Here is a 16,483-nt window from a genome sequence, read left to right on the forward strand (position 1 = left end):
GGAGAGGATATATATGGGGACTCTGTACCTGTCACTCAACTTTGCTGTGACCCCCACGACTGCTGTAAAAATGAAGTACATTTTTTTTTTTAATAATCAGAGGGGATGCTGGCTTCTGGTGATAAAGTGGGAGTATGATAAGAGACCAGAAGATCTGGATGGCTGAAGTTACAGCATGCACTGAGTGATGGTTTGGTAAGCCAGAAAATTGTGCAGGGACTCTAGGATGTAATTAGTCACTCCAGTCAGGCTGGCTACTTCCCTGTGTTTTTATCATTGTGTCCTCAGCTTGGTCATGGAATCACATCCCTTGTTTCATAGACCAGGGACCCATGGTTCGGGGTAGGGGTCTGCCTGGAGTCGCCAGCCAGTGAGTGAGTGGCATGGCCAGGGTCATATTCCAGCCTTGAGCTCTCCCTCCACCCACTCTGCCTCTCACTATTTGTGCTTTATCTCCTAGGAAGAGAGCCATTGACAGCTTCCCGAAGGGGAAATGCTGGCCTGACCTAAAAATAGCTTCCATTTATTGAGCACTTAGTCCGCCACATTCTGCTAAGCACTTTACAGAGATTACCGCTTTTAATCCTCATGACAACCCTATGGTTATTACTATCTCCATTTTACAGATGAGGAAGCAGATCTAAGACCGTGGTGTTGTGAGTGACACAGCTAGCTGGGGAGAGGGCCTAACTGCAGAGTGCAGAATGTGCCTATGCCAACCTGCCCTGCCCTGGGCCAGGGACCCCAGCATGGGCCAGTGCGCAGACTTCACAACCCACTGAGGGCAGAGTGGAAGAAGAACAGTGAAAGATGTGCCTGTGAATCAGCTGATCCCAGGCGTTGCTTGGGACTGGAGCACCCTGTTGCATGAGCTGGATGTCAGGAGCTGAGATGTCACCCAATCCTCGCCAACACAAGCCAGAGAGCCTTTTTGGATAGTCTGTGCTCAAGCACTCCCCTCCCTCCCTCGTGCTGCGAGAGGTGTCATCTCTCTCCCAAGATAACAGGGCCACCTCAGCCCTCCTCCTGTGGCTATTCTGAGCTGCTCTCTGATCCCCCCACCTCATCCTGAGCCCCTACTTCAGTCCCCCTGCTGGGAGGAGCTTGGTGAAGAAAGGCCAGCCCAGTTATGTAATCCGTGGCTGGGACCCCAGGGAGGCCAGCCTGGGCAGCAGGTGCTCAGCCCCTTGCTCAGCAGCAACAGTGAAAATCTGCAGCTGGAGACGCGCCTTGGGGTAGGCCCAGTATGGAGGGACCCACAGCTCCGGAGGTGGCCTCAGAATCCAAGCTGAAGGGGGAAGACGTCAACCCAGCAGATGCTGACGGCACCCAGGCTTCACCTGGACGGGAAGTTGGCAGCCCCACGGCCCAGCTCCTGCCCCCGATAGAAGGTGAAGGTGAGGGTGGGGAGGCCGGGGTGGAGGGAGAGGACGGCCGTGCCACTCTGACCGCACCTCACTAGGTTTTCTCAGGGCTCGCTGACTTTGTGGGATTAGTTCTGAGGGTTGGGGGAATCACTCCTCAGTGCCCCGCCCTGCTGCTCCTCGGTGGAGTCTTGCTAGCACTCAAGTGTCTCTGCTGGGTTTTTGTTTTTAGCTGAGAAGTCAGGAAATGGTGTTTGTGTTATTTTACAGTGGCTAAAAACAATCTATTTTAACCTTTAAAAAATGCATGTCACAAAGGCTGAGAGGACCTGCTAAACTAATGGCCACAGGAAAGGACCAAGCGACGAGATAGTGACCGATGGCAGTCAGAGAAGGGGTCATCAGTGAGCTGTGGTGACAGAGTGGCCTGATGACACTCAGCCTCTCCCTCAGCAGTACCACAGCACCAGAATTTGCCTCCGCACCCCGTGGGCTCCCCTAGGAAACCCCAGCATCCCAGAATCAGAGCCCCCAAGGAACTGGAGCCTTCTGGTAGAAGCATTTGAGTCCCCTCTGTGGAGGTCTCTCAGCAAAGAGGCATCCTCGAGCCAGGAGGCAGCTGGTGCCCCCACCCACCCCAGGCTGCCCTGCCACCCATCCCCCAGCTTCCCCTGGCTGAGGCCTCAGTAGTCAACAGCTCACCGGGGTGGCCCTGGGAGCCAAGCCCAGGTGTGTCCCCTTCTACATCTGGCTCAGCAGATGAGAGAGGGCAGAAGCCGAGCTCTTCCCTCCTGCATGAGAACAAGCAGAAGCTCCCACGGGCTGTAGTAATCCTTCAAGACAGGTATCTGCACAAAGCCCCAGCTTTCAGAGCCTTGAAATCTTGAGAATGGAGGGTGCAAAGACCACAAAGGAGAAGCCTGTGAACTCCCAGGGGAGGGAGAGGAAGGAAGAGAGAAGACACACTGGAGTTGGAGGCAAAAACCTTGTCTCAGTCCCCAGTGCTGCCCCTGGCAGGTCTGTGACCTTGGATAAGGCAATTCACTGCTCAGCTTCAACACGCTCCTTGTAAAATGGTGGTTAATTCCATCCACCTAGTAGGGTAGTTAAAATGTTCACTGAGATAATCCACAGTTCTTTGGAGAGGCCATACCAAGATGTGAATAAAGAAAATATTTCCAAGTCAGGGGCGAGGGCCAGGAGTTCTACCTCCAGATGGGGCTGTGCAGGGAAGCTCACTGCCTGTTGTCAACCTAATGGAAGGAGCTGGGTATTTAGAAGCTGTCTGTCAAGAGCAGAGCAGACCAATTTCTCATTGAAGAAGAGGCAGGGGGAGAAGAAATTACTGTGAACACATGAACCTGGTGTAATTAAGGTAGTTTTGTACCCAAGTAGTGACAGGCAGAGGGAGAATGAGAGCCAGGATGACTCTGCCATTCGCTGTGGTGGTCCCCAAAGCCCTGGGTGGGAAACGCTCATCTCACCCATGCTTCTCCCCTCTGCTCTGCTGTGGGAAGTCAGCTCCTGACAGCCACCGGCCTTGGCCCACAAACACAACCTGGAGATCCTCACCTTCCTCTGAGCTGCTCCGTACACTGCAGGCTTCAGGGCCACCAGAACCCAGTACCTCAACCCAGTGGTGTCCCACAGGACGTGAGCAGTAAGGACACTGCTTGACATTCTGCTGAGTGTGTGCACATCTGTCAGCCGCTTGGGAAAGGAAGACATGCATTAAAATCCTAGCTCTGTCCTTTAAGACAGTCAATCCTCTTTCTTGGGCCTCCATTTTCTCAACTATAAACTATAGAGTTAAACTTAATCTGTGTCTTAACTCTTTGTTGTAGATGCTTGCTCTAGGGAAAATATGCCAAAAAATGTTCTCAGAGTTCACAGAGCTGATAAAGCGCACCCAACCAGAAACCCCTCAGGGTGCCGTGGACCTGGACCAGTTCCCTGAAAGCTCCCAAGACTTCATTCCTCTCAACTCCTCCTCTTCCTTAGAGGGAGCTCAGGTACTAAGGGAGGTACTGCAGTGAGCATGTGAGAGCATGGGACACAGGGCAGGCACCAGAAACAAAAATGAATTTTCAAGATCAAAATAAACTCTAACTGGCCAACCATGAGCTTGTAATCAAGCAAGCCCACTACGTGGCTGGCACTGGTAAACACGGGCTCTGTCCTTAGTCCTGTGCTGAGGTACTGTGTCCTGGAGACAGAGCTTCCAAAACAGTGAGAGACTTGAGAACAGCCTGGGCCCCAACATTTAGATGGTGAAACCATAATTGCTCCCACTAACTCTTTCAATCTGAATGATTCTTCCAGCCATGGGAAGTCAAATCTCATGCCTGGGAGCCACCTTTTTCCCTCCCTCTCTCTTTTCTTTCCTTCCCTCCCTCTTTTCTTCCTTCCTTTTGTGCCTATTATATGTCAGGCACTGTTCTAGATGCCTGCATTATAGAACTGAACCAAATGGGCAAAAATAACTGCCCTCCTGGAGGATCTATCCTAGTGCAGAGATAATGACAAAAGTAAGTTGAGTAAAATGTATTTGATAATGATTGTCGCTACACCAAAAATAATGCAAAGAGGGAGACAGAAACGCCTGGTGGTAGGAAGCATGCAAACATCCTGTTTCACACAGCACATTCCATGAAGACATCATAAGAGGATATTTGAGCATCAACTTACAGGAGGTGAGAGAGCAATGCCTACAGGGTTTGCAGGGAATGTTTTCCATGCAGCAAGAACAAATGCCAATGCCAGGAAGGAGTGCACTGTATGGGTTGGGGTCACTATGATTGCAGCACAATGAGGCAGATAGTGGTAGGATTTGGGTTGGAGAGAGAACTGGGCTACTTTGAACACTGGTTTGACTCCAAGACATACGGGAAGCCAGGGCAAGGTTCTTTTTTGTTTTTGTTTTTGTTTTTGTTTTTTCTTAGAGAGAGGTCTTCCATCTGTTGGTTCACTCCCTAGATGGCTACAATGGCTGGAATTGTGCCAGTCTGAAACCAGGAGCTTCCTCCTGGTCTCCCACATTGGTACAGGGGCCCAAGGACTTGGGCCATCTTCTACTACTTTCCCAGGCCATAACAGAGAGCTGGATCAGAAGTAGAGCAGCCGGGACTCAAACTGGTGCCCACATGGGATGCCCGCACTACAGGCAGTGGCCTCACCTGCCACGCCACAGAGCCGGCCCCGGGCAGGGTTCTGTGTAAGGACTGACATGAGTGGTACTTCTCTGGCTACTGTGTGAATAATAGATTGTGGGTAGGCTCTAGACACTAGCAAGACCAACATCTGAATATGAGAATACTGGCCATAAAGTTACAGTAAGCATAAATTTGTATTTTCTGCAGCATGTTATTCTGTGTGAACAGAGGCACTAACTGGGTGGAGAGTTTCTTTAACCAGGGTTGGTTATGGTCAGGACATACAATGCAGAGGAAAAAGGATTAGGGGATTTAAGTGAGTGTGTAAGACAGGAGACTATAATACAGATTAAGGAATCCCAAGTTGGTGAGGGAAAAAGTGCTAGAGAGTGAAAGGGTATTGAGAAAATGGATCACAGATCTCAACAGTGCCGAAAAATTGCTAATGTGGGAGCATCAGAGGACATGAGCTAAAGGGACAGAGATTGCATATGGAATAGTTGAAGCAAATAGAAACAGTAGATGTTTATTTCTTATTAGCATAATAACTGAAAAACAAGTTTTCCTATTCAGCAGATAGTTCTCCTCCAGGCAATAATTCAGGGACTTGGGCCTCTTTCATCTTGCGGCTCTGCCATTCCTTAGGGTTCCTAGGATTATATGCATACAGCTAGCAGAAGACTGAAATAAAAAATTCACTTCTTGGCCCAGAAGTGATTCTCACCATTTCCATTCACATTGCATTGGCAAGAACTAGATTCCTGGTCATACAGCAAAGGGGCTGGAAACATCCCTGGCTGGGCAGCTGCTTCTCATAGCTAACTATACCACGGAAGGGATAACAGAATTTTGGTGGACATTAACCATCTGTGTCACGGAGATGATGATGAGGCGATAGGATGCTCGCAATGCAGATCACAGAGGAGTTGCAGTTCCTAGTCTAGAGCTGACCGTAGGATGTGAAAGGCCCTGCAGGGATTGGAGGGATGAGTGTTGAAATGACCAGGAATTAGGACTGGAGCAGTATGAGAGAGTGACAGGAAGTCAGGGCTAACCACCTTCCCGCCTCGGCTGCCCATCAAGCAGAGGAAGACTGTGATAAGGTCTCAGGATCTTTTTCTCAAAGAGGTGGTGCCTGTCGGTTTCATGGTCTTCAAGGAAGTGACCTCTTGTCTTCCACAAGGTAATTCTGAGGGCATCACACTTCTTTCCTATCATGGTCCTCCAGACAGGCCAAGGCCACATCCTAAGCATCTGTTAATATTTCTATAAGAAATGCCAGTACTTATTGGATCCTTGGAAATTTCTAGTTAGAAATTTCTAGTTAGAAATTTCTAGTTAGCTTTAGCTGGCCTAATGTATTTACCCCTTTTGGGGCAACCACTCACTCACAGAGGCACATATGTGTGCACACTCAACCACACAAATTCACACAATCATGCACATTTATACACACACACTCATAAACACACAAACTTACGTACATATGTATACAGTCATACAAACACACACATACACAAACCTACACACAGACTTCTTCACTCCTCCACTTGTTTCTTCACTTTGCAAGATGTATCTAACAACGTTGGTCTGAACTCTATAGCTCTTGGGAAATTACCGGAGCAAAGTCTCTAAATGGGTGAAGAGAAATTCTAAGAGGATGTGAATTATTTCCCATGAGAATAGAATGAGAAAATGAGCATAAACTTCAGCAGCATAAAACTAGGGTTGATACTAGGAGGAATTTTCTAATCTGGAAAAGTCAAAAACTTTGAACTTTAGTGTCCTCTAATAATTTAGGTTTTTCTACTTATTTGAGAGGCACACACACACACACACACATACACACAGAAAGAGAACACTCCAAACCACTGGTTCACTTCTCAAATGATCACAACAGCTTGGGCTGACCCAGGCCAAAGCCAGATCCAGAAATTCGATCTGGGTCTCCCACATGGGTGGCAGGGACTCAACCACTTGAGCCATCACCTGCTGCCTCCCTGGGTGCACATCAGCAGGGAGCAGAGCTTGGACTTGAACCAGGTACCCCAGTATGGGACATGGGGATCCCAAGAGGTGCCAAAAGCTTGCCCTATCCTCTTGTGACAATTTTTGTGAAAGAACTAGACGGTACTCTGAGAGACCCATAGAGCTGAGAGCAAAACAGCTGAGAAGCCACTGACTCTGAAGGGACTTTTCACAGTGCTTTTCCCCCAAGACTGAAGGGGAAAAACCAAATTGGCTATCACAGGCCAGGTCTGAGAAAACTGGGGCTCTGCTACAGGGCTCTAGATTTTGGGTCCCGTGCCTCCTGTCATCTGTGCAGGAGAAAGACCTTGGGCAGCAGGGGAAGCCATTCCTCTCCAAGGTCAGTACAATTTACACCTCGTTTGCCTGGGATGTGTGAAAAGAGAATCCTCAAATGAGCCCTGGAGTTAACATTCTCAGGCAAGGGTCAGATTGCTGCCTGGGCTGAGCTGGGAGCTGCTGCTGACAGCATCTGGAACTGTCAGACCCTCTTTGCTGCTGCATCAGCCTCGTGCCGTCCTCAGCCCTCCCACCGGGACCCTGCTGAGAGTGCAGTCCTCAAGAGCAGGGATATCCTGGTGGCCAAGAGAGCTGGGCAGGAGTCCCCCAGGGAGGGCTACAGCCTGCCCCTCTATCTCTGCCCTGCTCAGCCCCCTGGACATCTCGGGGCTGGGGCCCTTTTGTTCACCTCAGCCCTCTGCAGTCCTTGGGTAGATCCCTGCCTCCCCTTCGTTGCTTCCTCCCTCCAGGGCAAGGTCTCTATCAGAGCCCTGTGGTGCCCAGCCCTGGGCAGGTAAATGGACAACAGACCATGCTCAGAGAATGAGCCCTTCAAATACAGTCCAAGATGGGAGGCAGGATCTTGGGTGCCAGGCACAGCTTCACAACCAGCTAGGAAATATCCAGCAAATCCCTTCCTCTGAACTCTGCTACTTCTAGCCCTCTTTTCGCTTGGGTGCTCACAAAGGCCCTTCATGGCTCTGGCAATCTGTAGGCGGCACAGGGGACAGCAGGTCACCTTCTCTGCAGCCCTCCCCCGCCAAGTGGAAGGGGTTATTTCCTCACCCAGCAGTGGGGAACCAAGCCCAACAAGATGAGGTTTTGACCCTCCTTTCCCATTACAGCCCCCCCCCTTTTTTTTTTCTCAAAAAACTCTCATATCCGCCTGGTTTCAACTCCTTGGCTGCTTGCCAGGATAGCCACAGGAGAGGAACACATCACAAACACTTCTTCTGTTCTTCATGCCCTGCCCCCAAATTGCCAAAGTCCAGCAGAGGGCAATAGGAGCAGAGGCGCCCAGATGCCTGGGGCGCCACCCCCACCCTGTTCTTCTAATGTGCTCAGGCCCCAGGCCTGACAGACAGGTCCAGGGCTCAGAGTACCCTCAGTCCCAGCCAGGTCGTTCTCTTAGCTGCAGACTAAGATTGGCACTGCCAAGGTGAAAACATGAGCCACACAGCAGTGAGGCCGACTGGGCAAACAAAACAACAGCATGCACTGCCTGTGTGTATTTATCTTCATCTACAAAGGACAAGTGACCTTGAGATGGTAGCGAGCAGACAGTGGTCTAGAGACGGACATGTAGGAGGAGCAGAGGAGAACCTGTTTATTTTAAATTTCATCTATTAAAGTTGTGTTTTAAATAATGAACACATTCAAATAGTAAACATACTGATGGGGCAAATGTTCAGGAATGTCTGCTCAGGGAAATGTGTGTTATCACACAGTTTAGAATCCACTTGCAAGCAGTCGTGCTGTTTGCCACAGGAATGTACCAGGGGTGGAGTGTTTTCAACTGTGAGGAATGAATTGTGGCAGGAGGTCTGGGTTACTGGTGGGAGCTGAAGTGCTGTCAAGTTCTACTTAAGACAACAACAGCAGAAGACTGTCTCTGCCTGGAAAAGGAGGGGACAGCTGCCCGGAGAAGGCTGGAAAAAGCTGTCAGTCTCAGCCAGGCCCCCAAGGCAGCCCAGGTGGGATATCTACACTGTGGCAGCCCAGCCAGAGAGGGGAAAAATCACTCCTGGTCACTCTCCAAACCTCCTGCTCAGCACTTTCCAGAACGTCTCCTGCTTTCCTTCTTGAAGCCAATAAACGTCATCTCATCTCCACTTCCCACCAGGGCAGGCCCAGGAGATCAAGGGGAAATGAGCGGTGGACCTAATCTTTCCCAGATTCTGTGTGTACAAAGTGATCCTCTACCAACTGGAAGAACACCACGCAGGCACCCAGGAACAGGATGGCCACACAGGGAAAGGGGCCCAGACGCCTGGCTCCCTCTGCGATGACATCAGTGCTGTCTGTGGTGGGGGTGGGGCGAGGGGGTAAAAGGGGTGGCTGCAGGACTTCGCGGTGTTGACTCTGCCTATGGAAGGGAAAGCATTCTCCTGTCCCATACTGCACCAGAGTGGAAGGTCAGGGTTAATAATGAAAGTGGCCTTATAAAAGCAGGGTTTTTTTTTTTTTTAAGTCTTTATTTATTTATTTATTTATTTAAAAGTCAGAGTTACAGGGGCGGAGGGAGAAAAGAGACAGAGAGACATCTTCCATCCAGCCTCTGGTTGAATCCCCAAACAGCTGCAACAGCCCAGGCTGGGCCAACCTGAAGCCAGGAGCTTCTTCTGGGTCTCCCAAGTAGGTGAAGGGGCCCAATCACTTGGGCCATCCTCTGCTGCTTTCCCAGGCCACCAGCAGATAGCTGGATTGAAAGATGAGCAGCTGGAACTCGAATCAGCACTCATATGGGATGCCGACACTGCAGACACTGGCTTAATCCACTGGGCCACAGCAGTGGCCCCAAAAGCCATTTATTAAGCAGTCTATTAAGGACAAGTGTTTAAAAGGGCCAGGAAGAGAAACTACACAGACTATACTGGTCTGTGCACAAACAAAAATCTGCTGATGAAAAGTCAGTAGTTGAGTTTTGAGGTTTTTTTTTTTGTTTGTTTGTTTGTTTGTTTTTTTTTTTTTTGGACAGGCAGAGTGGACAGTGAGAGACAGAGATAGAGAGAAAGGTCTTCCTTTTGCCATTGGTTCACCCTCCAATGGCCGCCGTGGCCGGCGCGCTGTGGCCGGCGCACCGCGCCTATCCGAAGGCAGGAGCCAGGTGCTTCTCCTGGTCTCCCATGGGGTGCAGGGCCCAAGCACTTGGGCCATCCCTCCACTGCACTTCCGGGCCACAACAGAGAGCTGGCCTGGAAGAGGGGCAACTGGGACAGAACCCGGCGCCCCAACCGGGACTAGAACCCGGTGTGCCGGCACCGCTAGGCGGAGGATTAGCCTATTGAGCCGCAGCGCCGGCCAGTAGTTGAGTTTTAAATTAATGTACATTGTGGTAAGCATCAGGCTGTACTCGTTTTCTGACTTTTAGACTCTCCAGGGGAACCTTCGGTCAGTTAGTCCAAGTCCCAACAAGATGCTGACAGCAGGGCCGGCGCTGTGGCATAGTGGGTAAAGCCACTGCCTCCAGTGCCAGCATCCCATATGGGCACTGGTTTGAGTCCCAGCTGCTCCACTTCTGATCCAGCTCTCTGCTATGGCCTGGGAAAGCAGTAAAGGAAGGCCCAACTCCTTGGGCCCCTGCACCTGCGTGAGAGACCCAGAAGACACTCCTGGATCCTGGCTTCGGATTGGCACAGCTCCGGCTGTTGCACCCAACTGGGGAGAGAATCATTGAATGGAAGACCTCTCTCCCTGCCTCTCCTTCTCTCTCTCTGTAACTCTTTCAAATAAATAAATCTTTAAAAAAAAAAAAAGATGCTGATAGCAATCTTCTTATTCTCTCAGGAAGTGTCTTTCTCTGGTGAACAATGCCTGGATTCACAGGGTATAGCTGCATGCAGTATCCATTTCCCATCTCTTTTTTCTCTTTCCATCACTCAGAGCACCCCAAGATCTGGCTACCTCGGGCCCTGAGGCAGACCTATATCCGGAAGGTTGGGGACACGGTGAACCTACTGATCCCATTCCAGGTGATTACCATCAGTCCCATGCTGGGTCCACGGCTGGGACCAGGCTCGGGTTTTGACTTGGAAACAGGTACTGAGAGTCCTGTAGTGAGGCAGTCTTCCTGGCCTTGACTGGAGAGGACCACATCACCAGTCATCTCAGACCAAATGACTCGTCCACTCTGCATTCCTAAGGGTGGGTTTGGGTAGGGTTAGGAGTGCCCCAAGGGATGAGGTGAGGCTAATCCATGCCTTTCAGTCCTCGGAGGTCTGGAAGGTCTCAGTATTGAGGGCTCATGGAAGTTTGGGCAGCTATTCATTTTGTCCCTTCTGCCCTGCAAGTCCACACTCTAAAGATTTATTTATTTTATTTGAAAGTCAGAGTTACACAGAGAGAGAAGGAGAGGCAGAGACAGAGAGGTCTTCCATCTTCTGGTTCTCTCCCCAGTTGGCCACAATGGCCGGAGCTGGGCCAATCTGAAGCCAGGAGCTTCCGCAGGGTCTCCCACGCGAGTGCATGTGCTCAAGGACTTGGGCCATCTTCTACTGCTTTCCCAGGCCATAGCAGAGAGCTGGATTGGAAGTGAAGCAGCCGGGACTCGAACTGGCACCCACATGGGATGCTGGCACTTCAGGCCAGGGCATTAACCCTCTGTGCCACAGTGCTGGCCCCACATCCACACTCTAAACTCTCAGAGGGCAGGAAACACAAACCCATCCTCTTTCCCATGATCTTCAGACTTGCTCCAAGAAGGAAGCCCCCTTAGACAGCCCATCAAACTCTAACTCAAGGAATTTGCATCAAGTCACCCTGCAGGCCTAGGGATCTGACCCCTCCATAGCAAGGAGGGTTGAGAAACTTCTTGGGGCTGCTTAGCCTTCTCCCAATTCCCCAGGGCAAGCCCAGACCTCAAGCCACCTGGACTCACAATGGCTGTGCCTTGGATGCCAGTCGTGTGAGCGTGCGGAACGGGGAGCGAGACTCTATCCTCTTCATCCGGGAGGCTCAACGTGCTGACTCGGGTCGCTATCAACTCCGTGTGCAGCTGGGAGGGCTCGAGGCCACAGCCACCATTGATATCCTGGTGATCGGTACTCTGGGGGCTATGGGAGATGGGATGGTCCATGCTGAAGAGCTGTCTCCGACAGCTGAGCAAGCTGGGTGACAGCCCCACCCCAAGCCTGGGACGCAATGGTGGGCAAGGGGAGGGGTAGGCTGGGGAGGTGTAAGAGAGACCAGGGACACTGGTGAAGTCATTTCAGTGCATGTGGGTTGTACTGTGTCCACTACCATGGCTTTGCCCTTTCAGAGAGGCCAGGCCCTCCTCAGAGTATTAAGCTGGTAGATGTTTGGGGCCTCAACGCCACCCTGGAATGGACACCTCCCCAAGACACAGGCAACACAGTACTCCTGGGATACACGGTGCAGAAGGCTGACACAAAATCGGGGGTGAGGCCTAGCTGGGAGAGAGGAAGGGAAACAGGGAGGGAGGGAAGGAGGAACAGGGACTTCTGGAAGAAGCCTCTCCTAGCTCCATGTGGGGTGAGGTCACAGATAGCTGCCTCATTCATGGCTATTTATGGGACCCCACAGCTGTGGTTCACGGTGCTAGAGCATTATCATCGCACCAGCTGCATTGTCTCCAACCTCATCGTGGGCAATTCCTATGCCTTTCGTGTCTTTGCTGAAAACCAGTGTGGACTCAGTGAGACAGCCCCCATCACTGCTGACCTTGCCCACATCCAGAAAGCAGGTAAGGAAGGCACAGAGGCCAATACCTAGGAAGACTGGGGGAAAGGGGTTGAAGAAAGATGGGGCATATCAGCTGCTACATCATGTCCCCTCTTGCTGCCTGCAGCTACTGTTTACAAGAGCAAGGGGTTTGCCCAGCATGACTTCTCTGAAGCCCCAAAGTTTACCCAGCCCCTGGCAGACTGCACTACAATCACAGGCTATGACACCCAGCTCTTCTGCTGTGTCCGTGCCTCTCCCAGGGTGAGTATGGTGTTCTGGGGAGTGGTGGTACGGAGCTGCTGCCTGCTCCTATTCTGTCCTTACCTTAGCTATGCCACAGAGAGTTCTAATGCAGCATCTGTTACCATCACATCTGTCTGCCTCCTCAACATGTTATTTACGAACAGAGTCCTTATAGTCTGAGATAGACTGATGCAAATGATGTTTCCTTTTGGTGTCTGTTCCTTATATATGAAAATGTCACTTACTGATATGCTAGCAACTGAGTGTGAGCTTCAAGTTGTTTATCTGGTAGGAATGCCAGAGTCCTATGGGTTTCTGACCCATCCAACTGTTCAGGGCCATGTGCATGCAGGCTGCTTAGAGTTGAGCCTCTGATTGTACCCTGAGCAAGGCTCTCTGCACATTTACAATCTAGTCACTACACTCTATATGTGTTATAAAACACCATTAACAATCTTTAACAAACATCTTTTGGGTTATGACTCCTGGGCCAGACTGCGTACTCTGGAAACTACTTTCTACCTGGAAGGGACAGGAGCAAAGATAAGCTGACAGTGGGAATAGATTATGAATGATTCACGGTACAAATATGAAAAAAGAGGAGCCCCTGTCCCTAGTGCTTATGATCCATGAAAGGCTGCTTAGGCACTACGGAACAGAAATTACCACTTTTCTTCTCATCAGGGATAGTCAATGAAGGCAAGGTGCCAGGTGCCCTTTTCAATCAAGAAAAGGAGCTTGGGGGATGTTGGAGGCACTGGAAAGGGAATCCTATCCCACAACATAAAGGATAGGGAGCCTTCCAGAAAGCCATTTTTTTTTAAAGATTTATTTATTTGACAACTACAGTTGGGTGGGGGTCTTCCATCCGCTAGTTCACTCCCCAAATGGGAGCATCAGCCGGGCTGGGCCAGGCCAAGCCAGAAACCAGGGGCTTCTTCTGGGTCTCCTACATGAGTGCAGGAATCCAAGAACTTGGACCATCCTTTGCTGCTTTCTGCCATTATTTCTAAATTATAGGGCGCAGCAGGTTTAGCTCTGCCTGGGACCCTGGTTTTCCATATCAATGTGCCAGTTTAAGTCCCAGATACTCCACACTTTTGTCCCGGTTTCCTGCTAATGTACCTGGGAGGTAGCAGACAATGGCCCAATTACTTGAGTTCCTGCCACCCATGTAGGAGATCCAGATGGTGTTCTTGGTTCCTGGCTTTGGCTTGCCCTAACACTAGCCTTTGAGAGCATTTGGGGAGCGAAGCAGTATACAGGAAATCAATCAACTTCCCCTTCCCTCGCCCTCTTTGTCATTCTTTCAAATAAATAAGTAAATCCTTAAAAGAGAGAGACTGAAAACTCAGAGTAATTTGTTCTTACTGCAAGCCCTGCTGCTGCTTTTCTTTTGTCTTTCAGCCCAAGATCATCTGGTTGAAGAACAAGATGGATATCCAAGGCAATCCCAAGTACAGAGCTCTCAGTCACCTGGGAGTCTGCTCCCTAGAAATCCGCAAGCCTGGTCCCTTTGATGGAGGCATCTACACCTGCAAAGCAGTTAATGCCCTGGGGGAGGCATCTGTGGACTGTCGGGTAGATGTGAAAGGTAAGGGCAGGAGGATAACTGTGGCCTCAGGGTGCTAATCATCTAAGGCTGGAGAAGTCAGGAGGTACCAAAGATATAAGCCCAGGTCGAAAGGGGTCTCTCTCTCCAGGCCCTCTTTCACTGTTATCATCGAGATGCGACTGAGGAGTCGTTTGTTGTCCCCCATCTCGTTTCTCTGCTTCACAATTCTGTAATACAGAATCAACATTTCCATTTTGCAGAGGAGAAACACAAAGCACAGGGAGCAACTGGTTTACTCAAGATCTCCAGGGCTGGTACCTGAGGAGCTGGTACTATGTTGGGAAGTAGCCTGTATCTCCTGGTCCTCCACTCAGATCATGTTCCTTTAAACTACGTATCTTCTGACTCAGTCTAGGAAAGCTGCAGCTGTTTGTTAGGCTTTATTTAACTTTCCCCTCTGCTTTGTTTAAAGGTAATACTGCACAAGCTCCATTCCTTTTAGAATATTCATTTATCTGTCCAGTCCTGTTACCTTATTCAAATCTCCTTAACTGCATTTAGCTTGTTGCTTCATAATGACCTAGTTTCAGGTCTCTTTCTCCATTAAACTGTATGCAGTGTGAGGGCAGGAAGTGTCTCATTACCTGTGTCCCCCCCCCCCCAAGAATCAAGCCCTGGTGGGCACTGTCTAAATGTCTGTTCATGAATTTACATGTACCATTCTTCTCTCTGTATAACTCCCCTAGCTAGTACCATAACTCTCCAAAGCCCTGAAAGAGAATATTCCTTCCCAATGCTCTGAGGTTTCCCAGAGATTTCTGAGATGTTAACATTAAGAAATGATTTAATTCTTGCAGCTCCTCACTGAAGCTACCCAAGAGGACATGGTGCTCTATAAAAGGTAAGAAGAGAGATGGGTGTCTCAATGGATTAGTTCACGTTTATAGCTAATGTTGTCGACTCTGGGACAGATGTGTATTCTGAGCCTTTCTATCAGGTACCCACCGGTGACTACTTTTTTTTAGCCATTTTTTAAAAAGCTAATATTATCATCCCTGAAGGGAGTTTATCATAGATGAAGTTTACGTTTGTCACATCCTTTATATGTTTGTACTCCTTGGGCTTGTAATAGAAATGAAGAGTGATAGCAGCTACCTCACAGGAGGTACTGTGGGAGGGAGTTGGACAGTTACTGCAAGAAAGGATGCCAAGGAAACAGCTGAAAAGTGGAGGAACTGACAAGAGTCACCCCACCACGGGTCAGCAGGGAGGGTAAGGACAGAGGAGGGTGTTTCTGTCAATCAAGTGCTCCCACCTCGGGATCATAAGCATGATAAGACACAGATTAGTTTACTACTGTTTCACTTTGAAGTTTATGCATACCTTCTCATCCAAGAGAAGAAAACCACCATTTTTACTGGATAGCAATAATAAATATTTGGATATGTAGTTTCCAGGCAGCACATGACTGGCAAAGGGTAACTCAGCTTGTCATTCACACTCAAATCATTACTCAGATCTTGACAGCTCCTTCAACTTCTAAATCATTCACAGCAGAAATATTGTGTACAAAGCTCATGAGAAAATTAAAAAGGACTAGTTCCCAATGTCCCCTATGTCTTGCAGCTCCTGGTTGATGAAAGTTGAGAATGAGTTCAATCCCACAAACCATTTGTTTAAGCCTATCATTGATAGATAGCAAACGAAAACACTAAGCGATGCGTTAGAAGTGCAGACTTCATGGGAGAGCTCTCTTTGCCAGCTGGCTTGTGGAGACAGTTCTCTCCGTACCCGCTTCCCCTTCTCTGTGTTCATGCTGTGTTGTGTTAGTGTTAGTTACCCTCTTCCCCCTCTCACAGCCAGTGCCCAGCAATGAAGCAGGGTAAGTGGTGAATCCATAGCACGGGATCCAGGCCCCATGAAGAGGGACTGTCTCAGTGTCCTACATGTGCCCTGGCTGTTTGCTGTCATGGCCACAACAGACCCTCTCTTTTCAGTGCCTCCAGGAAGCCTGCCTGTGGCGAGACTATTCTTAAGGAGCTTCAACACAATGTCTGGTTTGAACTAATCTAAATAAACGTGTGGATCCTCTGTGCATAAAAAACCATCTGTTTGAGCCTTTCTATATGGGAAAACATTGTGAAAATTAGAATCTTTCAGCCTGACTGGAATGTCAGGACCCTAAGATTCTTCCTTCTCTTTCCATAACCACATTCTCTTCCACAGAGGTTTCTGATGCTGTCCTTTGCCCTAGACAGTCTATGACAGAACTGAATTCACCTCTGCAGTGCCGAGTGTTAAGGAGAAATATTGAAGATGACTTGCTCTCTTCCTCTGTGGGCTTTCTAGGGTAATAAGAGTGCACAGGGCTCACAAAACAGCAACCAGAAATACAAGCATAGTTAGTTAAAGACAGAGCCCTAAGACCTGAGGGCTGAGATGGTACTGAAGAAACTGAG

At 49.5% G+C, this 16,483-nt stretch overlaps 1 protein-coding gene across 2 annotated transcripts; it reads left to right on the forward strand.

Annotated features, from left to right (window-relative positions):
- The first annotated feature begins 933 nt into the window (after nt 1-933).
- MYBPHL (myosin binding protein H like) lies at nt 934-16,128 on the forward strand. Of its 2 annotated transcripts, none has more exons than XM_070077929.2 (9): nt 934-1,391; nt 10,427-10,515; nt 11,388-11,583; nt 11,802-11,941; nt 12,086-12,245; nt 12,351-12,487; nt 13,877-14,063; nt 14,882-14,925; nt 16,022-16,128. In XM_070077929.2, the coding sequence occupies exons 1-8, from the start codon at nt 1,247-1,249 to the stop codon at nt 14,890-14,892; spliced, it is 1,065 nt and encodes a 354-aa protein (XP_069934030.2). In that variant the 5' UTR covers nt 934-1,246; the 3' UTR covers nt 14,893-14,925; nt 16,022-16,128. The 2 variants fall into 2 exon arrangements, with proteins under 2 accessions (XP_069934030.2, XP_008262967.3); XM_008264745.5 differs by having other exon boundaries at nt 977-1,397.
- The last annotated feature ends 355 nt before the right edge of the window (nt 16,129-16,483 follow it).

This window comes from Oryctolagus cuniculus, chromosome 7 (assembly GCF_051225735.1).
Source record: "Oryctolagus cuniculus isolate XC-2025 breed Fujian yellow rabbit chromosome 7, ASM5122573v1, whole genome shotgun sequence".
Lineage (NCBI taxonomy): Eukaryota > Metazoa > Chordata > Mammalia > Lagomorpha > Leporidae > Oryctolagus > Oryctolagus cuniculus.